At 44.2% G+C, this 26081-nt stretch overlaps 1 protein-coding gene across 1 annotated transcript in view; it reads right to left on the reverse strand.

Moving 5' to 3' along the window:
• Positions 1 to 253: 253 nt before the first annotated feature.
• The window catches only part of CPNE9 (copine family member 9), a 231918-nt gene continuing 206090 nt past the window's right edge, over positions 254 to 26081 (reverse strand). Inside the window, exons 13-21 of the mRNA XM_069736441.1 lie at positions 18794 to 18847; positions 17723 to 17784; positions 16716 to 16762; positions 15822 to 16003; positions 14534 to 14661; positions 13693 to 13795; positions 11930 to 11987; positions 2281 to 2354; positions 254 to 921 (exon numbers count right to left, since the gene is read on the reverse strand). Of these exons, the coding sequence (XP_069592542.1) occupies positions 739 to 921; positions 2281 to 2354; positions 11930 to 11987; positions 13693 to 13795; positions 14534 to 14661; positions 15822 to 16003; positions 16716 to 16762; positions 17723 to 17784; positions 18794 to 18847 (891 nt within the window). The 3' untranslated portion in view covers positions 254 to 738. The remainder of the gene's footprint in view (positions 922 to 2280; positions 2355 to 11929; positions 11988 to 13692; positions 13796 to 14533; positions 14662 to 15821; positions 16004 to 16715; positions 16763 to 17722; positions 17785 to 18793; positions 18848 to 26081) is intronic.

Consider the following 26081-nt stretch of genomic DNA (forward strand, 5'->3'; position numbering starts at 1 on the left):
CATTATGGTCCATATAGGGGGCTAACCTCAACTTTTATAGAGCCTGAGATGGACAGCATAGGGCCGTACGGTTGCTTCAGCACCCAGCTTGCACTCAATGCCATTTGCCTGGAGGAACAAGGTTTTAGGAAAACTACAACTTCCATCATGCCTGGAAGGTCTTCCACTGTCAGGAGATCCTGGGGGCTGTAGTTTTACTGGCCAAAGGTACCGAAAAGACTTCTCCCGATCTGTTCTTGCACAAAAACACGACTTAGTTTAAAGGTTTATTTGTATGTATCTGGCGACAGATGAGGACTACAGTATACAATTCCTCCGAGAGCACAATGTACATATTCTGTATACGATCGATTCGGATAAAAATGTTCTTAAATACTGTACAGCATCATCCAGCTAGCCCTGCGTGCTCCCAAAGTGCAAATATCTGCAACCCCCCGCAATCCCTACTGCACATTCGTCCATCATCTTGGCTGGAGCACTCAGTCTGATCTTTCCTATTGCAGGACCGGTGGTAATAACCCGGGCTCAGACCGTACTCCAGACTGTATTGCATAACCCCTAGAAGATCGGGGTGCAGCTAGTTTTATGAGAGATGCAATTAGCAGGCGTGTCCCAATAACTAAGTAGATGCTGGGGCGAAGGGAAGAGGAGAATGGGAGTTCGAAGCTTTACCCTGTCTCTTAAAAATGGTTAGGGGGCGCCCCCATTCTGTATGGGATGTAACAGCATGGTCGGTGCTCAGATGTGCGAGGGCAGGTTCTGGATGGGTGCGGAAGGCGGCAGTGGACGGGGCTTGATCTCGCGGGACTTCATGTAGGAGAGGAACTGCTCTGGGATCTCGGCTAAGACATCCTTGGCAAGCCGGGCCATGCTGAGAATTTGGTTTCCAGAACGGTCCACGTAGTCACGGAACGGCACGAACTGTAGAGGAAGAAGAAGGTGCGGTGAGTGGGTGAGGAGGCACGGTCAGGATTTACTACATGCTGCAAACCATGGAGTTTCCATATCCTCAATTTTCCCAAACCATGGAGTTTGCACATCCTCAATTTGCCCAAACCATGGAGTTTCCACATCCTGAATTTGCCCAAACCATGGAGTTTCCACATCCTGAATTTGCCCAAACCATGGAGTTTCCACATCCTGAATTTGCCCAAACCATGGAGTTTCCACATCCTCAATTTGCCCAAACCATGGAGTTTCCACATCCTGAATTTGCCCAAACCATGGAGTTTCCACATACTGAATTTGCCCAAACCATGGAGTTTCCACATCCTCAATTTGCCCAAACCATGGAGTTTCCACATCCTGAATTTGCCCAAACCATGGAGTTTCCACATCCTCAATTTGCCCAAACCATGGAGTTTCCACATACTGAATTTGCCCAAACCATGGAGTTTCCACATCCTGAATTTGCCCAAACCATGGAGTTTCCACATCCTGAATTTGCCCAAACCATGGAGTTTCCACATCCTCAATTTGCCCAAACCAATGAGTTTTCACATCTTAAATTTGCCCATAATCAGCAAATTGATGCAGTGGGCCAATGACTGCCAAAGTTGGGGAGCTAGAGATGGACGAATGGGGCAAATGCCCTTTTTGACCACTCAATAATCTAGTTTGTCCACTTCTGCCAGCTTTGCGTTGCTCCTGACGTGCAGAATGGCACCACATGGCAATCAATCGTGTTGAGCATAGAGATTTGGCAGAGTCTACTAGTCCTTTTGGTGGTCTATGGCCGCTGGATCCGAGCCTTGTGTACCCGCTCCTACCTACCGGCATCCTCATTGCCACCTCTGATTAGTAAGCCTGGCATCATTGCAGCATGACGCATGCTCTCTTTGCCCAACTCTAATAACCATGATAAATCAATGGGTCCATTGGGTGCCAAGTCACAAAAAAAATAAAATTAACCATTTTTGTTAATCGGCTTTATTTTAAATGTACTGCAGCTCCCCTGCAGACCTATAGGTCTCTATGGTTACAGACTACAATGAAACCCTGTCGTCTGATCCTGCAGTCACCTGTCCCTTTCCCTTCGCCTTCTTTCTATAGCTGAGCAAATAGGAGGGAGAGGATTAACGCTTAATGAAAGTATCAGACTACAGAGGGCTTCTTCGTAGTCTGTAACCATAGAGACACATAGGTCTGCATCAGAGCTGTAGACACAATAGTTTTTTCTTAGTTTTAGGTTGCTCAAGATTATTTGCAAAATTGGTGCATTTTAAATAAGTTGGATAAATGAAAAATTGTTGAAAAATTCTTCAGTCATCACTACTTTACCTGCACTATGTCTCTTTCTGCAAAACGGCCTCTTGAGGAAACCCGGACCTCATCTCCATCCAGTTCTTCCATTGCTGTGGATGACACGAGAAGTGAGTGTCACTACATGTATACTGCTTCCAACAGGCGGGAGAATCTTACCCCTCAACCCCAGGCTGTCTGGGCATGCTGGGAGTTGTAGTTTTGCTTCAGAGAGCCACAACCGGTGGCCCCAAGGACAAAGTCTGTATACTCCGTGTACACAGTCCTATTGATTGACATTACATTGATGGATATTTTAGTCTATAAACCACTTTACAATTAAGGTGTACTGCCGCTTTAAGAAATCTGTTCTATTCATGTTTTGTAAATAGTAACTAAAGCCAGAAGATACATTGTATATGTAGATGTGAAATCAGACGGGTCATTTCTATAGTAACAGTCTGAAAAAGCGCACGGCGGTGACGCCGCTATAGATTTTCGCTCACAGAGGGGGATCTGCTGCCAGGCGACGATGTACAGGCGGAGGAACGCTTTCCGCCAAAAATTAAATGTACGCGGGATGGGAAAGTCTGCGGAAGGAGTTTACAGCCGATCATTGCGGGAATTGCAGCACGAAGGCGAGAGAAGACCAAAGAACGTCCAATCAGGACCGCGAGGCTGACAGTTTTTCTTTTTACTTTACTTTGAAAAAAAAAAAAATGTATTAATGTTTTTGAAATGATAATGCATCAGCAATTTAGTCTTTTTTAACAAATAAATCTCACCGCTGTAATATTCCTATATTGGCGCAGCTATTATGGCTTGTATATACAGTTATGGCAGGGAAACATTTTTAGATATCCAGGAGGAGGAGGAGGAGGAGGAGGTGAGCTGTGACATCACCAATTGTGAATGGTGGATCCTGTGTTATCTGCTGTATATAGAGGTGTTATCAGTCATTATACAGGAGGAGGAGGAGGTGAGCTGTGATATCACCTATTGTGAATGGTGGATCCTGTGTTATCTACTGTATATAGAGAAGTTATCAGTCATTGTACAGGAGGAGGTGAGCTGTGATATCACCTATTGTGAATGGTGGATCCTGTGTTATCTACTGTATATAGAGGTGTTATCAGTCATTGTACAGGAGGAGGAGGTGAGCTGTGACATCACCTATTGTGAATGGTGGATCCTGTGTTATCTACTGTATATAGAGGTGTTATCAGTCATTGTACAGGAGGAGGTGAGCTGTGACACCACCTATTGTGAATGGTGGATCCTGTGTTATATACTGTATATAGAGATGTTATCAGTCATTATACAGGAGGAGGAGGTGAGTTGTGACATCAGCTTGTGAATGGTGGATCCTGCGTTATCTACTGTATATAGAGGTGTTATCAGTCATTATACAGGAGGAGGAGGAGGTGAGCTGTGACATCACCTATTGTGAATGGTGGATCCTGTGTTATCTGCTGTATATAGAGGTGTTATCAGTCATTGTACAGGAGGAGGAGGAGGTGAGCTGTGACATCACCAATTGTGAATGGTGGATCCTGTGTTATCTACTGTATATAGAGGTGTTATCAGTCATTGTACATACATATTTGTGGTATGTATGTGCTGTGTATACATATGTCTGGTATGTATGTGCTGTGTGTACAGTATACATATGTCTGGTATGTATGTGCTGTGTGTACATGTGTCAGGTATGTATGTTCTCTTTGTATACATATGTCTGGTATGTATTTATTGTGTGCATACATATGTCTGGTATGTATGGGCTCTGTGTGTACATGTGTCTGGTATGTACAGTATGTGCTGTATGTATACATACGTCTAGTATGTATGTGCTCTGTGTGCATGTGTCTGGTATATATGTGCTCTGTGTATACATGTGTCTGGTATGTATGTGCTCTTTGTATACATATGTCTGGTGTGTATGTGCTGTGCGTATACATATGTCTAGTATGTATGTGCTCTGTGTATACATGAGTCTGGTATATATGTGCTCTGTGTATACATATGTCTGGTATGTACAGTATGTGCTGTATGTATACATGTGTCTGGTATGTATGTGCTCTGTGTACATGTGTCTGGTATGTATGTGCTCTGTGTATACATGTGTCTGGTATGTATGTGCTCTGTGTGTACATGTGGCTGGTATGTATGTGCTCTGTGTACATGTGTCTGGTATATATGTGCTGTGTATACATATGTCTGGTATGTATGTGCTGTGTGTACACATATGTTTAGTATGTATGTGCTGTGTACATGTGTCTGGTATGTATGTGCTCTGTGTACATGTGTCTGGTATTTATGTGCTCTGTGTATACATGTGGCTGGTATTTATGTGCTCTGTGTACATGTGTCAGGTATGTATTTGCTCTGTGTATACATGTGTCTGGTATATATGTGCTCTGTGTATACATGTGGCTGGTATGTATGTGCTCTGTGTATACATGTGTCTGGTATGTATGTGCTCTGTGTATACATGTGTCTGGTATGTATGTGCTCTGTGTGTACATGTGTCTGGTATGTATGTGCTCTGTGTATACATGTGTCTGGTATATATGTGCTCTGTGTATACATATGTCTGGTATGTATGTGCTCTGTGTACATGTGTCTGGTATGTATGTGCTCTGTGTATACATGTGTCTGGTATGTATGTGCTCTGTGTGTACATGTGTCTGGTATGTATGTGCTCTGTGTACATGTGTCTGGTATCTATGTGCTCTGTGTATACATGTGTCTGGTATGTATGTGCTCTGTGTATACATGTGTCTGGTATGTATGTGCTCTGTGTACATGTGTCTGGTATGAATGTGCTCTGTGTGTACATGTGTCTGGTATGTATGTGCTCTGTGTATACATGTGTCTGGTATGTATGTGCTCTGTGTACATGTGTCTGGTATGTATGTGCTCTGTGTACATGTGTCTGGTATGTATGTGCTCTGTGTATACATGTGTCTGGTATGTATGTGCTCTGTGTACATGTGTCTGGTATCTATGTGCTCTGTGTATACATGTGTCTGGTATATATGTGCTCTGTGTATACATGTGTCTGGTATGTATGTGCTCTGTGTATACATGTGTCTGGTATGTATGTGCTCTGTGTGTACATGTGTCTGGTATGTATGTGCTCTGTGTACATGTGTCTGGTATGTATGTGCTCTGTGTGTACATGTGTCTGGTATATACGTGCTCTGTGTATACATGTGTCTGGTATGTATGTGCTCTGTGTACATGTGTCTGGTATGTATGTGCTCTGTGTATACATGTGTCTGGTATATATGTGCTCTGTGTATACATGTGGCTGGTATGTATGTGCTCTGTGTGTACATGTGTCTGGTATATATGTGCTCTGTGTATACATGTGGCTGGTATGTATGTGCTCTGTGTATACATGTGTCTGGTATGTATGTGCTCTGTGTGTACATGTGTCTGGTATGTATGTGCTCTGTGTATACATGTGTCTGGTATATATGTGCTCTGTGTATACATGTGGCTGGTATGTATGTGCTCTGTGTACATGTGTCTGGTATATATGTGCTCTGTGTATACATGTGGCTGGTATGTATGTGCTCTGTATACATGTGGCTGGTATGTATGTGCTCTGTGTACATGTGGCTGGTATGTATGTGTTCTGTGTATACATGTGTCTGGTATGTATGTGCTCTGTGTGTACATGTGTCTGGTACATATGTGCTCTGTGAATACATGTGTCTGGTATATATGTGCTCTGTGTATACATGTGGCTGGTATGTATGTGCTCTGTGTATACATGTGGCTGGTATGTATGTGCTCTGTGTGTACATGTGTCTGGTATGTATGTGCTCTGTGTGTACATGTGTCTGGTATGTATGTGCTCTGTGTACATGTGTCTGGTATGTATGTGCTCTGTGTACATGTGTCTGGTATGTATGTGCTCTGTGTATACATGTGGCTGGTATGTATGTGCTCTGTGTATACATGTGGCTGGTATGTATGTGCTCTGTGTATACATGTGGCTGGTATGTATGTGCTCTGTGTATACATGTGTCTGGTATGTATGTGCTCTGTGTGTACATGTGTCTGGTATGTATGTGCTCTGTGTACATGTGTCTGGTATGTATGTGCTCTGTGTATACATGTGGCTGGTATGTATGTGCTCTGTGTATACATGTGTCTGGTATGTATGTGCTCTGTGTACATGTGTCTGGTATATATGTGCTCTGTGTATACATGTGGCTGGTATGTATGTGCTCTGTGTATACATGTGTCTGGTATGTATGTGCTCTGTGTGTACATGTGTCTGGTATGTATGTGCTCTGTGTATACATGTGTCTGGTATATATGTGCTCTGTGTATACATGTGGCTGGTATGTATGTGCTCTGTGTACATGTGTCTGGTATATATGTGCTCTGTGTATACATGTGGCTGGTATGTATGTGCTCTGTATACATGTGGCTGGTATGTATGTGCTCTGTGTACATGTGGCTGGTATGTATGTGTTCTGTGTATACATGTGTCTGGTATGTATGTGCTCTGTGTGTACATGTGTCTGGTACATATGTGCTCTGTGAATACATGTGTGTGCTGTGTGTGTCACATACTGTGTGTATATGTAGCATCCACATGTATAAATCCCGGCAGCGCAGACGAGAGTTCCTAAGAGTGAACACGTCGGCCATCAACCAACGAACGAGCAAAATGCTGCCTATTCATCTGGTGATTGTACTGTTTAAAGCGGAACAAAAATCCTTGTTGTCAGCAGCACATTTTCCGCTGTAAGCTGCAGATATGCTGCTAAGGCTACGTTCACATTTGCGTTGTTGGGCGCAGCGTCGGCGACGCAACCAACAACGCATGTACACAATGCAGCGTTTTGCGACGCATGTGTTGTCATAACATCGTACAGAGCAGGAATTTCAGCGCAGGGAAAACGCTACAAGTAGCGTCCTCTGCGCCCTGTCTGTGCATCAATATGGCGCATTCGTCGTAAAATGCAATACAACTAATACCGGCGCATGTCCATGCGCCCCCCATGTTAAAGATAGGGCCGCGTGACGAATGCGTCGGTATGCGTCGACGACGCTGCGCCCATCAACGCAAATGTGAACGTAGCCTAACATGATACTGTATGGGGACAGGATGATCTGCTAATGATTGTTCTGTCCCCATCATTCTTCCTCAGCCGTTGGAGAGAGGCCGGGCAACAAGCAACTTGTAAATACAAGCGCAATGGTTCTGTGTGATGGTGCAATATCTGAGCATTTGGGGCCCTAGTTTAGACTTTTACCCAGGGCCCCACTTTGCCTAAAACCGTCCGCGTGGATGGCTATGTGACCCCAAGGTCCCTAATTTGCACCCTGTTCCACCAGGGCAGAGTGATGCATTGTGGGAACATCTGAATTAATACGATGTAATAAAGCTGTTTCCTTATAATAAAGGATGAAGTGAGATTAATATTGTGCCAGTGCGTGAGCAGGCGGCCATACTGCAGTGTACATCCAGAATAGTGTGGTGAAGACACAAGGTGACACCGCTGGGCCCCGCCGGCTGCCATATGTCAATAATGTCACCGTCCCAATCCTATGGGAACAATTATCCGAGGAAACGAGACAGCGGCTTCTCACAGGCCGACGGCATCATCAGGATCACATAGTACGCCATTACTTCTCATATACTAATTATTTTATGCCTATATTATCTATCTATTATATACATATTATCTATCTATTATCTATCTATTATATACATATTATCTATCTATTATCTATCTATTATATACATATTATCTTATCTATTATCTATCATCTATATATTTATGTATCTATTAATCTATATTATTTATTTATTATGTGTTATCTAATCTATTATCTATCATCTATCTATGTATCTGTGTATCTATCATCTATCTATCATCTATCTATCTATCTATCTATCTATCTATCTATCATCTATCATCTATCTATTACCTATCTATGATCTATTATCTATCTATCTATTATCTATCTATTATCTATCATCTATCTATCTATCTATCTATCTATCTATCTATCTATCTATCTATCTATCTATCTATCATCTGTCTATTATCTATCTATTTAATATATATCCTCTATCTATCTATCATCTATTCTCTGTCTATCTATCTATCTATCTATCTATCTATCTATCTATCTATCTATCTATCTATCTATCTATCAGCACATTTTTTCCATTAGATTTGATTCCAGCCCTCCGTTCCCGGTGTCTCCTCCTTATTCACTTGTACACACATTTGAGGCTCCGCTGTCGTCTTTTATAACCTTTCACAACCTGTCATTTTCCTTAGATTTTCAGCTGTAATTTCTGGTTTAGCCGATTCTGGAGTCGTGTCCGGATCACTAATATGTTATTTACCTCCTAATTTGTCGGTGAATCTGGGTCAGCGGCCGGCGCTGAATACACAATTCTGCGGTGACTAATTCAATTTCTAATAGGTGACGTCACACTCCGGCATCCACTTTGTCTTTGGAGATCGGGATTTGCATGGGATATACGCAGATACGTCCTGAAGTGTAAGAAGGGTCGGGCCGATGGAGGAAGATAATGACGGGTTTTCTAGGGTATTATGGATTTTGTGTGCCCAGGACCGGATCAAGGTCCGATGACCTCCTGGTACAACGTGTGCAGTTGATTTTGGCATCATGGAGGGTCCTCGCTCCATCGCTGGATTCTACATGAACAAGCATTACATAATCCCCTAATAGTGGCTGATCACTGAGGCTGCAGTGCCGATCTAATACGGACAGGTATACGGTATACACCCGTCCTGTGTGGTCGCACATTCTCTGCATAATCCTCCCATAATATGTCTATTGAATATTGCCATACGATGCCCATATAGTAATGCCTTATAAGTCCTACTGAATATGGCCATACACTATGGCTGACATTGCTCTACTTACTGACTTCTCCTAGAACAATCTCCTTTTACCACATTTTGCACATCCCTCGTTCCTCTTCTCCCCCGGCCTCGTCGTCCTGCCCTTGCCGGAGGCCAGGAGTAACCTGCAACCACGAGGCCCGGCGACTCCGGCAGAGCTGACAAATGAGGTTACAGTCGCCCCTTCATTCTGATCGGAAACGACTTGTAGAATAGACGCCCGCGACGCCCTTGGACGCCTGATCCCATCGTACGCTGCCGTCTGTAAATCTTCGCGCTGTAGATGGGATATGTTTGGTCATCTTCTCTCATTACACTTTATCTGTCGCCTACAGAACTCCGACTTAATCCTTTTTTTTTCAAAGCAGAAAAGAAATAGAAAAGTCTGAAATATCGCCCTTCACAAGTCTCCGATATAAACGGAAAGGTAAAAGAAAATCAAAAATTGCTTTTCACACTTCCAAATGAAGAATTTTTGCAGCTTGGAGACTAGTAACGCTCCGACAGATGACGGGAGAAGTCCGAGATATTGTGCTGTCAGGGGATCAAACAGGACGTGTACGCAGCATACCTTTGTGAGATTAGCGGTGCTCAGGCTAGTTGTGGGATAAGAACCACCTAAAGATAAAGCCACCAAACAATAAATTCCTCTATACCTTGTTAACGTGTTTGGAGGTCGTTATTTGTCGTCTGAGAAACGTTCTGCCGCTGAATGCACTTGGCCAAATCATCAAGATCCGCTGCTGGCAGCTCCTGTGTAATCACCGACCGATCACATCCCTGATGTGCTCGATGGGAGACAAGTCTGGAGACGCTGCAGCCATGATAGTATGCTTAGGTCACAGTAGCACCAGCAACATGCGGCCATGGGATGTCATGCTGACAAAATAAACGGCTCTTTAGAGACATGGCCGCTCCACTGGTTCCACCCCCAAATCAATGTAACGCAGAGCTGATAGGCTACTGGGAATGAAGACTAGAGGGGTTCGGCCTCCGTACATTATGCCCCCACAACATAATCTCAGGAGTAGGAACGATGTGACGAAGGGATCTTCATGGCGTCCAACTCATAAGTTGGACTCAACGCTAAAGAGGTCAGACCTCCATTCCAGCCTCCATTGCCGTTTTGCGCTGTATAATGATAGCCGGTGAGACCGGTGGCACGAGGTCTGTGGACCCCCATTGCCAGACGTCCAGCTTGTAGCCCACTGTTGTGCAAATGCCTTCTGATGGTTTGTGTAGATGTGTTGTGATGCCCTAGTCTTAGTACGTGATGTCCAATGTCACTTGCAACACAGAATGGATCCGTAGTGCAGAGGTCCCCAACTCCAGTCCTCAAGGCCCACCAACAGGTCATGTTTTCAGGATTTCCTTTGCATTGCACAGGTGATGCAATTATTACCTGGGCAAGACTAAGGAAATCCTGAAAACATGACATGTTGGTGGGCCTTGAGGACTGGAGTTGGGGACCTCTGCTGTAGTGGACCCAGTGGTGGCCATTTCTCCAGTGTCCCAGGAGCCATTTTTTTAGCAAAACAACGCCAGGCTTCATGCTGCTCGTGCTACTGTGAGCAGCCTGTGACCTAATCCTGCAAAGTCTCTGGACTTGTCTCCATCGCGCACATTGGGGACGTCACCGGTAGGTGATTACACAGGAGCTGCCAGCAGCGGATCTTGATGATTTGCCCAAACGCATTCAGCGGCAGAACCTTCCTCAGACGACCATTAATAACCACGCTGATAGCAGCCGGGATTATTTTTATTATTTATTTATATAGCACCATTAATTCCATGGTGCTGTACATGAGAAAGGGGTTACATACAGAGTTTTTCCGGGATTTCTGTGCAAGGCTCAGACTCCAGACTGAATAATTTAAGAGTTTTTACAAATGCTGCTTCTATTTCTCCATTATTTGCAGATCAGTGACATCTCCATCCTGTGATTTCCGGAATTCCACGACTTTTCCTTTTTTATGTTGCAGTTTGTAAAGTCACTATCCCGCTTTCCGGAGGTGTAACTTCAACCTCCTGTGCCCCTGTACGAAATCTGTACGGGGGGTCCGACCCTATAATGTGCCATCTATAATACTGGGGTCTTCCTATGTGGCACAGGGACCTTCAGGCTCTAGGACCCTTGTACGACTGCTATCTCAACCCCCGATAGTTCCGTCACTTTCCACCATTCCCTCCCCAGGTAGAAGGGAGTGCTCTAAGACATCTACTATCCAGGGCAGCTTCTCCTTGTTAATCCTCGCTGGGCATATTTTGGGCATTTCTACTTTTGGCAGCAGTGAAATCTTCCCTTTCTGTAAATATGTATTCAGGATGCCGCCGTCTAATTACTTTGTAGATGCAATGACTTTGTACCGTTCCCGAGAGTTTCTGCTGTTATTTTCTTCTGCAGGCGCAGTGATACCTCAAGGGCAGAGCAGCCGGAGAGCGGCACAAATTAACTGTTCCTCGGCTGCCTCTGCCAACGAGGCATGGTGGGCTGCAACGTTCAGGAAGTGGCATGAAGGACTGATGGTTTCCTAAAGATGGCAGGAAATGTCTCATTACTTCTGCCACCACCCCGCGACTGCAAACATATCGCACCTCTAGGCATCTGATAGTCCTCATATGGGACTGCGGTAGGGGTAAAAGGGACCACCATGATGCTACATAGGAAAGGATAGTAGGGCTGGATGTGACAGTTCCTTTAGGGGTGCCATGATACAGATTGCCACCGACGGTCCTGACAACCACGGACCCTAGAAAAGACGTAGCAGGTAACTCACCATCAAATTCCGCCGGGCCGACTCCTACGATAATGATGGACAATGGTAACGATGAAGCCTAGGAAAAAAGTACAACGTTTAGGAGAATCTTGAGGATCGTAAATAGCAGGACCAGCACCCTCCCGACAGACAGCGACCCTGGTACCCCCATCCAGCCAAGAAGGGGGTATAAAAGATTGTGGGCATCCCTGGCCAGGGTTGGAGGGCAGGACACATAGTCCAATTTTGGGTCACTCTTTAAGGCTGCTTTTTCTTTATTGTTGGCCATATTTCCCTTGCAGTGGGCTTTGTCCCCCATTGAAAATATAAGCAAATTTGATTAAAAAAATAAATAAATAAAAAAAATCACCTATCTTTTGTGTCTGCAGTTCTCCTGCAGAGTAATGTGTCTCCTTGGTAACAGACAACAAACAAACGGCGTAGTCTGAACGCTACAGTCATCCTAATAGGAAACTGCAGGATCTGACTACACTGTTTGTTGTCTGTTATCATGGAGACCCATAATTCTGCATAGGAGCTGTAGACCCAAAACGATCAAGAACATTTTTAATCAAGACTAATACCAAAATTTCTTCCTTTTTTTTTTTACTTCGTAAGCAAACGAGCAATTAAATAAATTGTGACTGCTGAGGAGTTTTTAAAAAAAAGTTCCGTTAAGAACAAAAAAAAAAGGCAAATTTCAGCTGATGAGTTTAAAAAAGAGGATAAAACTAAAGCTCCGGGCCATAATTAGAAAACCCCGGAGTTCTTACGGTCCACTGACGAGAATAACGAGGGCTTTTATGACGGATCCCCTTGATGCCGCTCTGTATGGAATGGACGGACGGCGAGTACAGTCAGTAAGCGTCTTCTTTTCTAGGCTTCTTTCGGAGAACACAGAGCCGCTCTCTTCTACAAAGCCGCACTCTACAGGATTATTATTAACCTTCCTCCATTTTAATTGGAATTAATGTCAACTCCTCATTAAGGCAGATTTTCATCAGCAGCAAGAAAGATTTTTATTTATTTTTTTTTAATTTCCTAACCTACCGGGAGCCTTGTATTGTATGCGCTGGTTTTCACATACTAATTGCCGTTCTCCACTCCCTCCTACATGGCCCGGAGGAAATAAGGTATTATTCAGCCTCTCTCCTAATGTCTCCATAATGAGTACTACCTGCTGCCCCTGCCCTCTGTCAAAACCATTGATTCCCATGTCCTGGGCCCCCTATTCATTGTAGTGGCATATCCTTGTAAGGAAACTGTTGAAGCCACAAAAACTTATTCTCAAAAGTTCAGACAATTCCTGATTTAACACTTAAAGGGGTCCTGGCAGGTGTTAAAAATATGTATATTTTTTTACCCACTGTAAATGCCGCTGTTCTCCTGAATCCGATGATGTTTTTCGTGCGTTCCTGCTCCTCTCCGTTCCTGAGATATGGCCTCCTCTTCCCTGTATTTAAATCTTGTTTTATTGGCTAAGTGGGCATGGTCTTAAATTTCCCTTGAGGACCACGCCCACTTAGATAAAAGATTGGATTTATATAAGGGTAAAATGGGCCATATCTCAGGAATGGAGAGGAGCAGGAACAAAAGAAAAACAGCGCCGGATTCAGAAGATCAGCGGCATTTAGACCAGGTAAAAAAAAAATTACATATTTATGGCAAGAGACAGGTAGTCTTTAATGGGATATTTATGTGCATTAATGTAATTACTATATTAGAAAAATAATTTGCAATTCTGGTGGGAGAGACACCTATAAAGATACAACATGTGCACTCACATTGACGATGGCCTCTTTGGTCTGCGCCATATCAGAGATGACGCCGTCAGTGATGATCAGGAGGACGTAATACTGGGATCCATCCGTCACTTGACCTGCGGCACTTGGGAAGAACAGAGAATAGGGATAAATCAGCTTATCCTACAGGTTGTCCTGGATGTTCATTGATGACCTATCCTTAAGTGTGGCCTTAATATCAGTTTAGTGGCAGGCCACCACCTACCATCACAACCACCAATTAGCTGCTTGCAGCTCCTGCGGTGGTCGGGACAGTGACAGACTCAAAACAGCACAGCTCCATACACCGTGTACTGGCCGTTCTCAGGTACTGCAGCTGAGAGCACATTTACTCCAATAAGAGCTGAGCTGCAGTACCGAGAACGGCCACTACATGGTGTATTGAGCTGTCCATTTCCAAGGTGGTATACTGGGTACATGTGGTTGCAAACGGCTGATTACTGGGTGTCAGACTCCCAACGATCTGATATTAATGACCTATCTTATAGACAGGTCATCAATATAAAAAGTCCAGATCTTGGGGTTCATGTGTCTGAACCCTTATTAATGTCTTTATATTACATCTTTATGCGCTAAATACTTTCTTTCCAGAGTTAGTAGCTCCATTTGTCTGATAAAGAGCTCCAAATCTCCTACACAGACATAATGGTATATTATAAAATTCTCACTGCCTGCGGCCACCACTAGGGGGAGCCCAGGAGCTGACTGCATACAGTTCTACTATTGAAACCAATGTATAAACTGTACACAGTAAAGAAAAGAGAACTACAGACCCCAGAAGTGTAGAAACCTCTGATCACACATATAATAAATATTCACTTACCTGGCAACCTGATTAATAACTGGTGCAAAATTGGTTGGTCCGTAAAGCTGAACAGTCCTCAGACTTTTAAAATACGCTTCCAGCACGCCCTGTATCCCCACACAGTTTGGACTTTCCATTTCGCCATTCTGAAAGCAAAATATATATTAACTAGATTGTGGCCCGATTCTAACGCATCGGGTATTCTAGAATATGCATGTCCCCGTAGTATATGGACAATGATGATTCCAGAATTCGCGGCAGACTGTGCCCGTCGCTGATTGGTCGAGGCAACCTTTATGACATCATCATCGCCATGGCAACCATTATGACATCATCGTCGCTGTGCCCGTTGCTGATTGGTCGAGGCCTGGCAGCCTCGACCAATCAGAGACTCAGGATGTCTACGTCCTTTATGACATCATTGTCGCTGTGCCCGTTGCTGATTGGTCGAGGCCTGGCAGCCTCGACCAATGAGAGACTCTGGATGTCTACGTCCTTTATGACATCATCGTCGCTGTGCCCGTCGCTGATTGGTCGAGGCCTGGCGGCCTCGACCAATCAGAGACGCGGGATTTCTACGTCGATACTGTGCCCGTCGCTGATTGGTCGAGGCCAATTGGTCCCCGTAGTATATGGACAATGACGATTCCAGAATTCGCGGCAGACTGTTCCCGTCGCTGATTGGTCGAGGCAACCTTTATGACATAATCGTCGCCATGGCAACCATTATGCCTGGCGGCCTCGACCAATCAGCATCATCGCTGTGCCCGTTGCTGATTGGTCGAGGCCTAGCGGCCTCGACCAATCAGAGACGTGGGATGTCTACGTCCTTTATGACATCATCGTCGCTGTGCCCGTTACTGATTGGTCGAGGCCTGGCGGCCTCGACCAATCAGAGATCCGGGATTTCTACGTCGATGCTGTGCCGGTCTCTGATTGGTCGAGGCCGCCAGGCGCGGGATTTCCAGGACAGACAGACAGACAGACAGACGGAAAAACCCTTAGACAATTATATATATAGATACATGACACAAGAAATTGTAAAAAAAAAATGTGATCTGGGATTTATGGGACCTGTTAAGAATGTCTGGACTATTAAAATGTAGATGTTAAAATAAATAAATAATAATTAATAATACAATTATAATTGTTTAATGTAAATTAAATAATATATTAATATATTAAATATATATTATTATATATATATATATACAGTATATATACCAACGTTAAAAAAAAATAGTATATTAATTTTTGTATATGTGGTAGGTAATGATAGAAAATATGTCATAAGACATTTACAAACCAGCGGGAACTCATGGGAAATCTTGCCATCTGGAGGAATCTTGGCACCAAAACCATAAGCCGGGAATTGTTTGTCGCTGTCATAGTCCTGGATAATTTCTCCGACAGCTTTCAGTGCCATGCCGTATGCGTTCAACTGGTAGGGGTTCATGTAGTGGAGCGAGGTGGGCTGCGAGGGGTTACCTGGGGAGGCGATGCAACAAATTAACCCTTGCCTTGGGTGTATCCAACGATGTCCTAATAAGAGGCTAAGTGACCAGAGCCAGTCTGTGCAGTGGTCTAAGATCGTGCTTATTCACCTTTCATGGCCATCGGCAGAATGAGCCATTTCTCCTGACTCACCTAATACACATGCACATTCACTTTGACTGAGCGTGCATCCAATGTTAATGGCAAGAGCGGGATAAACTGATTCCAGACAGCTCTGGTATCAACTTATCTTCCCTGAGAACAAAAAGGGGTTGAAATTCAGCATGAGGACCCATATATCTCCCGACATTATCTGCCAGGGGTAAGTGGGGAGACCGCCATACACAGATAGGTTGATCAGTCCCCCTGATAGGTTAGTGGTATAAGTGACTCAACCTCGTTGTCCTCCTCTCTCCAGCACGTGCTGCGATGCATTTTGCCTCCAGTTTCCAGCTCCTGTCTTTGCGGCTTGTACATATGGAGCCGCTGGAGGAGTCAATTCTGCATCCTCATTACGTGGGGAGGTGAATCGACACCATCAGCAAAGCCGTGGCCCCCACCGGCCGACCCGCGCGGCCACGTTAGCTCACCCGTACCTCCCCCCAGACACTTGTCATTTTCGTAGCAGTGAGAGTCCTGCAAATAATTGGAATAATGGAGGAAAGTTGAGGGAGGAAGAAAAAAAAAAATACGGTTCTCTGCTCACCGTTCGAAGCTGTAAAATCGATGGCGACTGTGAAGTTTAATTGCGTCCTAGGGAAAAAATAAATAGAAAAAGTAATTGTAGATTTTTCAGCGCGATGTGTTATGGGACATTTCCCTGGTTTATTTCTGCCACTGATTGAACACATTGGTGAGTATTCCCATATAGTCCATATAGTACCAACACATCCAGCAGCAATGGTCGTCTATGCTTTGGGATGTCCATACTCCCTAGATGGCATACGATCAGCTGTCAGCCATGTTGTCTGACCCCTCATGCATATGCGTGCTCCGTTTGGCTGAGCATACATGTATTTTGAAAGGGGAGAAGGTCACGTTTGTTGGCCACTTGTCTCCATCAGCAACAAAAGGATTGGTCATTGCTCCCTACAAACCACCGGGGGCGGACATATCATTGCAGCCGCCCCGGGGCCCAGGAGGTCAGGGGGCCATTTTTAGCTTCAAAGCAGACGGAACTGTGCGTTATCATGAGTTATTGAACTGCAAGGGGCCCATATATTGTTCTTGGGTCTCTTCTGTCTGTGTCCGACAGTGCTGAGAAGGCCATGGGGGATTAGGACTTATGTTGGTCACAAACCTTAGTGGTCTCCAAACCCCATATAAATGGACGCTGGCTCTAACTGAGCATGCATGTATTCATAATAAGAGGAAGGGAGTAGGCTGCTGTTGACTCCTCTGGTGCCGGCATATCTTTTGAGAGAAATAATGATCGGGCATGTTGAAATTCAATATGCCTGATCCTGTCATCAGGATGGAGTCAGGACACCCCAATGCGCAGATGACCACTAGAGAAACCATATTGTGATCCCCCCACCATCGTCAGACTGATGACAACCCTTGTACAGCGCTGCAGAATATGTTGGTGTTATAATAAGATGAATTGTGTCTAGTCTGATCCTGAATAGCAGCCGATATAACAATGGCTATTCTCATAGCCGCCCATCCTGCAGGATGCAGTGTCATCTAGAAAATGATGAGGGTTGTACTCACCCGCCTTTGATATAATCCACAAATGTGTATTCCGATTCCGCTTTGAAAGACAGAAGTGTCACCTGTGAAACATGGGAGATACTGAGCTGTCAATCATCCCCACCACCAGCAGGTACTGGACCTGGGAGACCTCGGGCAGGCGGGGACGCGATAATGGGGTCCAAACACAACACAGCCTATGAGCAGAGTGCTGCTGCTTCGCTTTACCAATTTTTTGTCTAATTCTCTTCCACCCAAAGATTGCTGAGACTTGTAGTTCATAATGACGTCACAGTGTCCCTCGATGGTACAGAAGCCACCAGTGACTCCAGCTTGCCTGCAATGTCTGTTGGGAGTCTACGGTTGTCATAAAGATTCCATAGGTGGCTGCCACATATTGTACAGATATGGGCCTCGATAAGTAGAGAAAAGTCCTGGAGACCTGGCCTAGAGGGGGTTCTGAGAAAGGGCATCTTGACCAACAAGATTTGCAGGACCCGGGTCCACCGGCCATGTTGGTAGTCTGGACTGGAGCTATGCAAACTTCCTTTTACCTGCACCTTTTTTGACTAGTAGACTTGGCAATGATGATGTTGCACTGGGCTTATTAATGAGGAGTGGCGCTGGAGGAGGGGGTACCAACCGGACCAGGGGACCTGGGTCTTGAACATTTTTTGTACACCTCTACTTACCAAGATCTGATAAGTGCGGATGATAATGAAGGGACTACACCTTACCGCACAGCGCCACATGTCTGGTTGTGACTGTTCCTGGTACTGCAGTTCCTGCAACCTGGACCAACCTGCAGGACCAGGAACAGTCATGGGAAGGAGTGACGCAGCCCCTCCACCCTGGACGCTCGGCGCCGGTCTCATATCCCGGATCCTTTATATTGTTGGGTCTTCCCCCCTTTGTCAGTTTGGGTTAGGGCTGTAGGTCATCTTGTAAATCTGCGCCTCCGCCTCCACCCCGCAGCAGACGACGAGACACACCAGCCTTGTGTAATCCCACAGCGTGGACAACACATTGTGACGTCCCCTGTAAAGGTAAAGATTTCCTTCTAGACACAGGGTGTGGCGAACGTTGTCTCACCGTTCCGGAGTTGATGTATTTCTTCTTTTTGCACTTCTTTTTTGGATTTAATACCTACGGAGAGAGGAACGACACATCAAGGATGGCTGTCAGCGCACCAGCATTCATCTTCATTAGCTCGGGGAGGCGAGCATTCATCACAGAGGAGGAGCTCCATCCTCATCCACCTCTGGACCCGCAGTCACAATTACAGTGACACATGTGGAACATCAGGGTGAAAGCAGAGAATAATGGCTGCGGTGGGGGAGACATCCACAGGCAATTCTGTAGGTTGCAGAAAAGGCGCGATACACAAGAATCATCATAAATGGATCACAGCTCAGAATGTCTCCAGTATATGTTACATCAATAGAAGAGGAAAGTGATGGAGAGATGGATGGTCCTAAGGTGCACAACTGGTGCAATGTATACTGATAAGGCATATACTATACTATACGGGCATGTCCATCTATAAATACAGTGCATTACCGAATATAAGCACGGTGTACATACATAACATTACTGATCCTGAGTTACACCCTGTATTATACCCCAGAGCTGCACTCACTATTCTGCTGGTGCAGTCACTGTGTACATACATTACATTACTGATCCTGAGTTACCTCCTGTATTATACCCCAGAGCTGCACTCACTATTCTGCTGGTGCAGTCCCTGTGTACATACATAACATTACTGATCCTGAGTTACACCCTGTATTATACCCCAGAGCTGCACTCACTATTCTGCTGGTGCAGTCACTGTGTACATACATTACATTACTGATCCTGAGATACATCCTGTATTATACTTCAGAGCTGCACTCACTATTCTGCTGGTGCAGTCACTGTGTACATACATTACATTACTGATCCTGAGTTACATCCTGTATTATACTCCAGAGCTGAGCTCACTATGCTGCTGGTGCAGTCACTGTGTACATACATTACATTACTGATCCTGAGTTACATCCTGTATTATACTCCAGAGCTGCACTCACTATTCTGCTGGTGCAGTCACTGTGTACATACATGACATTACTGATCCTGAGTTACATCCTGTATTATACCCCAGAGCTGCACTCACTATTCTGCTGGTGCAGTCACTGTGTACATACATTACATTACTAATCCTGAGTTACATCCTGTATTATACTCCAGAGCTGCACTCACTATTCTGCTGGTGCAGTCACTGTGTACATACATAACATTACTGAACCTGAGTTACATCCTGTATTATACCCCAGAGCTGCACTCACTATTCTGCTGGTGCAGTCACTGTGTACATACATTACATTACTGATCCTGAGTTACATCCTGTATTATTCTCCAGAGCTGCACTCACTATTCTGCTGGTGCAGTCACTGTGTACATACATTACATTACTGATCCTGAGTTACATCCTGTATTATACTCCAGAGCTGCACTCACTATTCTGATGGTGCAGTCACTGTGTACATATATTACATTACTGATCCTGAGTTACACCCTGTATTATACCCCAGAGCTGCACTCACTATTCTGCTGGTGCAATCACTGTGTACATACATTACATTACTGATCCTGAGTTACATCCTGTATTATACTCCAGAGCTGCACTCACTATTCTGCTGGTGCAGTCACTGTGTACATACATAACATTACTGAACCTGAGTTACATCCTGTATTATACCCCAGAGCTGCACTCACTATTCTGCTGGTGCAGTCACTGTGTACATATATTACATTACTGATCCTGAGTTACATCCTGTATTATTCTCCAGAGCTGCACTCACTATTCTGCTGGTGCAGTCACTGTGTACATACATTACATTACTGATCCTGAGTTACCTCCTGTATTATACTGCACAGCTGCACTCACTATTCTGCTGGTGCAGTCACTGTGTACATACATAACATTACTGATCCTGAGTTACATCCTGTATTATACTGCACAGCTGCACTCACTATTCTGCTGGTGAAGTCACTGTGTACATACATTACATTACTGATCCTGAGTTACATCCTGTATTATACCCCAGAGCTGCACTCACTATTCTGCTGGTGCAGTCACTGTGTACATACATAACATTACTGATCCTGAGTTACCTCCTGTATTATACTGCACAGCTGCACTCACTATTCTGCTGGTGCAGTCACTGTGTACATACATAACATTACTGATCCTGAGTTACCTCCTGAATTATACCCCAGAGCTGCACTCACTATTCTGCTGGTGTAGTCACTGTGTACATACATTACATTACTGATCCTGAGTTACCTCCTGTATTATTCTCCAGAGCTGCACTCACTATTCTGCTGGTGCAGTCACTGTGTACATACATTACATTACTGATCCTGAGATACATCCTGTATTATACCCCAGAGCTGCACTCACTATTCTGCTGGTGTAGTCACTGTGTACATACATTACATTACTGATCCTGAGTTACCTCCTGTATTATACTGCACAGCTGCACTCACTATTCTGCTGGTAATCATTACAGGATCTGTAATGTAATGTATGTACACATTTACTCTGCCAGCAGAATAATGAGTGCAGCTCTGGAGTATAATACAGGATGTAACTCAGGATCAGTAATGTATGTACACAGTTACTGCACCAGCAGAATAGTGAGTGCAGCTCTGGGGTATAGTATAGGATAGTATTTTATGTATAACTGTGCACTGCATGGACATACCCTTTAACTATTCCTAGACAAGCTGTAATGTAATCAAGGGACAGTTTCAAATCAGCTGACAGCAGGAGACCCCTTTAATTAGTCTGGTATTATTTTGTGTATTGGATGGAGGAACTGGAGCACTGAATTCTCCATGTAAACGCTCCAGTATCTGTGTATCAGGAGCTCGCAGTGTATCGGGCAGCGGGATGAGACGGGGATAATACGTTTAGCTTCGGTGCACAGACTCCTGTACTGACAGAAAATAATGAGATACGAGCTGATTAATCCTTTCATCTTTCACTTTGCTCAGATTAAACATTCAGATAATGATTTCATCAGTATCCGCAGCGCGTCCCTAGTGTCAATAACACGATCAATGTCATCAGCTCTCACGTGTCTTCAATAGAAAGTTACTATATATAGAGGTGTTACCAGTCATTGTACAGGAGGAAGAGGTGAGCTGTGACATCACCTATTGTGAATGGTGGATCCTGTGTTATCTACTGTATATAGAGGTGTTATCAGTCATTGTACAGGAGGAGGAGGTGAGCTGTGACATCACCTATTGTGAATGGTGGATCCTGTGTTATCTACTGTATATAGAGGTGTTATCAGTCATTGTACAGGAGGAGGTGAGCTGTGACATCACCTATTGTGAATGGTGGATCCTGTGTTATCTACTGTATATAGAGGTGTTACCAGTCATTGTACAGGAGGAGGAGGTGAGCTGTGACATCACCTATTGTGAATGGTGGATCCTGTGTTATCTACTGTATACAGAGGTGTTATCAGTCATTGTACAGGAGGAGGAGGTGAGCTGTGACATCACCTATTGTGAATGGTGGATCCTGTGTTATCTACTGTATATAGAGGTGTTATCAGTCATTGTACAGGAGGAGGTGAGCTGTGACATCACCTATTGTGAATGGTGGATCCTGTGTTATCTACTGTATATACAGGTGTTATCAGTCATTGTACAGGAGGAGGTGAGCTGTGACATCACCTATTGTGAATGGTGGGTTCTGTGTTATCTACTGTATATAGAGGTGTTATCAGTCATTGTACAGGAGGAGGAGGTGAGCTGTGACATCACCTATTGTGAATGGTGGATCCTGTGTTATCTACTGTATACAGAGGTGTTATCAGTCATTGTACAGGAGGAGGAGGTGAGCTGTGACATCACCTATTGTGAATGGTGGATCCTGTGTTATCTACTGTATATAGAGGTGTTATCAGTCATTGTACAGGAGGAGGTGAGCTGTGACATCACCTATTGTGAATGGTGGATCCTGTGTTATCTACTGTATATAGAGGTGTTATCAGTCATTGTACAGGAGGAGGTGAGCTGTGACATCACTTATTGTGAATGGTGGGTTCTGTGTTATCTACTGTATATAGAGGTGTTATCAGTCATTGTACAGGAGGAGGAGGTGAGCTGTGAAATCACCTATTGTGAATGGTGGATCCTGTGTTATCTACTGTATATAGAGGTGTTATCAGTCATTGTACAGGAGGAGGTGAGCTGTAACATCACCTATTGTGAATAGTGGATCCTGTGTTATCTACTGTATATAGAGGTGTTATCAATCATTGTACAGGAGGAGAAGGTGAGCTGTGACATCACCTATTGTGAATGGTGGATCCTGTGTTATCTACTGTATATAGAGGTGTTATCAGTCATTGTACAGGAGGAGGAGGTGAGCTGTGACATCACCTATTGTGAATGGTGGATCCTGTGTTATCTACTGTATATAGAACTGTTATCAGTCATTGTACAGGAGGAGGAGGAGGTGAGCTGTGACATCACCTATTGTGCATGATGGATCCTGTGTTATCTACTGTATATAGAGGTGTTATCAGTCATTGTACAGGAGGAGGAGGTGAGCTATGACATCACCTATTGTGAATGGTGTATCCTGTGTTATTACTGTATATAGAGGTGTTATCAGTCATTGTACAGGAGGAGGTGAGCTGTGACATCACCTATTGTGAATGGTGGATCCTGTGTTATCTACTGTATATAGAGGTGTTATCAGTCATTGTACAGGAGGAGGTGAGCTGTGACATCACCTATTGTGAATGGTGGGTTCTGTGTTATCTACTGTATATAGAGGTGTTATCAGTCATTGTACAGAGGGAGGAGGTGAGCTGTGACATCACCTATTGTGAATGGTGGATCCTGTGTTATCTACTGTATATAGAGGTGTTATCAGTCATTGTACAGGAGGAGGTGAGCTGTGACATCACCTATTGTGAATGGTGGATCCTGTGTTATCTACTGTATATAGAGGTGTTATCAGTCATTGTACAGGAGGAGGAGGTGAGCTGTGACATCACCTATTGTGAATGGTGGATCCTGTGTTATCTACTGTATATAGAGGTGTTATCAGTCATTGTACAGGAGGAGGAGGTGAGCTGTGACATCACCTATTGTGAATGGTGGATCCTGTGTTATCTACTGTATATAGAGGTGTTATCAGTCATTGTACAAGAGGAGGTGAGCTGTGACATCACCTATTGTGAATGGTGGATCCTGTGTTATCTACTGTATATAGAGGTGTTATCAGTCATTGTACAGGAGGAGGAGGTGAACTGTGACATCACCTATTGTGAATGGTGGATCCTGTGTTATCTACTGTATATAGAGGTGTTATCAGTCATTGTACAGGAGGAGGAGGTGAGCTGTGACATCACCTATTGTGAATGGTGGATCCTGTGTTATCTACTGTATATAGAACTGTTATCAGTCATTGTACAGGAGGAGGAGGAGGTGAGCTGTGACATCACCTATTGTGCATGATGGATCCTGTGTTATCTACTGTATATAGAGGTGTTATCAGTCATTGTACAGGAGGAGGAGGTGAGCTATGACATCACCTATTGTGAATGGTGTATCCTGTGTTATTACTGTATATAGAGGTGTTATCAGTCATTGTACAGGAGGAGGTGAGCTGTGACATCACCTATTGTGAATGGTGGATCCTGTGTTATCTACTGTATATAGAGGTGTTATCAGTCATTGTACAGGAGGAGGTGAGCTGTGACATCACCTATTGTGAATGGTGGGTTCTGTGTTATCTACTGTATATAGAGGTGTTATCAGTCATTGTACAGAGGGAGGAGGTGAGCTGTGACATCACCTATTGTGAATGGTGGATCCTGTGTTATCTACTGTATATAGAGGTGTTATCAGTCATTGTACAGGAGGAGGTGAGCTGTGACATCACCTATTGTGAATGGTGGATCCTGTGTTATCTACTGTATATAGAGGTGTTATCAGTCATTGTACAGGAGGAGGAGGTGAGCTGTGACATCACCTATTGTGAATGGTGGATCCTGTGTTATCTACTGTATATAGAGGTGTTATCAGTCATTGTACAGGAGGAGGAGGTGAGCTGTGACATCACCTATTGTGAATGGTGGATCCTGTGTTATCTACTGTATATAGAGGTGTTATCAGTCATTGTACAGGAGGAGGTGAGCTGTGACATCACCTATTGTGAATGGTGGATCCTGTGTTATCTACTGTATATAGAGGTGTTATCAGTCATTGTACAGGAGGAGGTGAGCTGTGACATCACCTATTGTGAATGGTGGGTTCTGTGTTATCTACTGTATATAGAGGTGTTATCAGTCATTGTACAGGAGGAGGAGGTGAGCTGTGAAATCACCTATTGTGAATGGTGGATCCTGTGTTATCTACTGTATATAGAGGTGTTATCAGTCATTGTACAGGAGGAGGTGAGCTGTGACATCACCTATTGTGAATGGTGGATCCTGTGTTATCTACTGTATATAGAGGTGTTATCAGTCATTGTACAGGAGGAGGAGGTGAGCTGTGACATCACCTATTGTGAATGGTGGATCCTGTGTTATCTACTGTATATAGAGGTGTTATCAGTCATTGTACAGGAGGAGGAGGTGAGCTGTGACATCACCTATTGTGAATGGTGTATCCTGTGTTATCTACTGTATATAGAACTGTTATCAGTCATTGTACAGGAGGAGGAGGTGAGCTGTGACATCACCTATTGTGCATGATGGATCCTGTGTTATCTACTGTATATAGAGGTGTTATCAGTCATTGTACAGAGGGAGGAGGTGAGCTGTGACATCACCTATTGTGAATGGTGGATCCTGTGTTATCTACTGTATATAGAGGTGTTATCAGTCATTGTACAGGAGGAGGTGAGCTGTGACATCACCTATTGTGAATGGTGGATCCTGTGTTATCTACTGTATATAGAGGTGTTATCAGTCATTGTACAGGAGGAGGAGGTGAGCTGTGACATCACCTATTGTGAATGGTGGATCCTGTGTTATCTACTGTATATAGAGGTGTTATCAGTCATTGTACAGGAGGAGGAGGTGAGCTGTGACATCACCTATTGTGAATGGTGGATCCTGTGTTATCTACTGTATATAGAGGTGTTATCAGTCATTGTACAGGAGGAGGTGAGCTGTGACATCACCTATTGTGAATGGTGGATCCTGTGTTATCTACTGTATATAGAGGTGTTATCAGTCATTGTACAGGAGGAGGTGAGCTGTGACATCACCTATTGTGAATGGTGGGTTCTGTGTTATCTACTGTATATAGAGGTGTTATCAGTCATTGTACAGGAGGAGGAGGTGAGCTGTGAAATCAC

The sequence above is a fragment of the Ranitomeya imitator genome, chromosome 8, assembly GCF_032444005.1.
Source record: "Ranitomeya imitator isolate aRanImi1 chromosome 8, aRanImi1.pri, whole genome shotgun sequence".
Taxonomy (NCBI): Eukaryota; Metazoa; Chordata; class Amphibia; order Anura; family Dendrobatidae; genus Ranitomeya; species Ranitomeya imitator.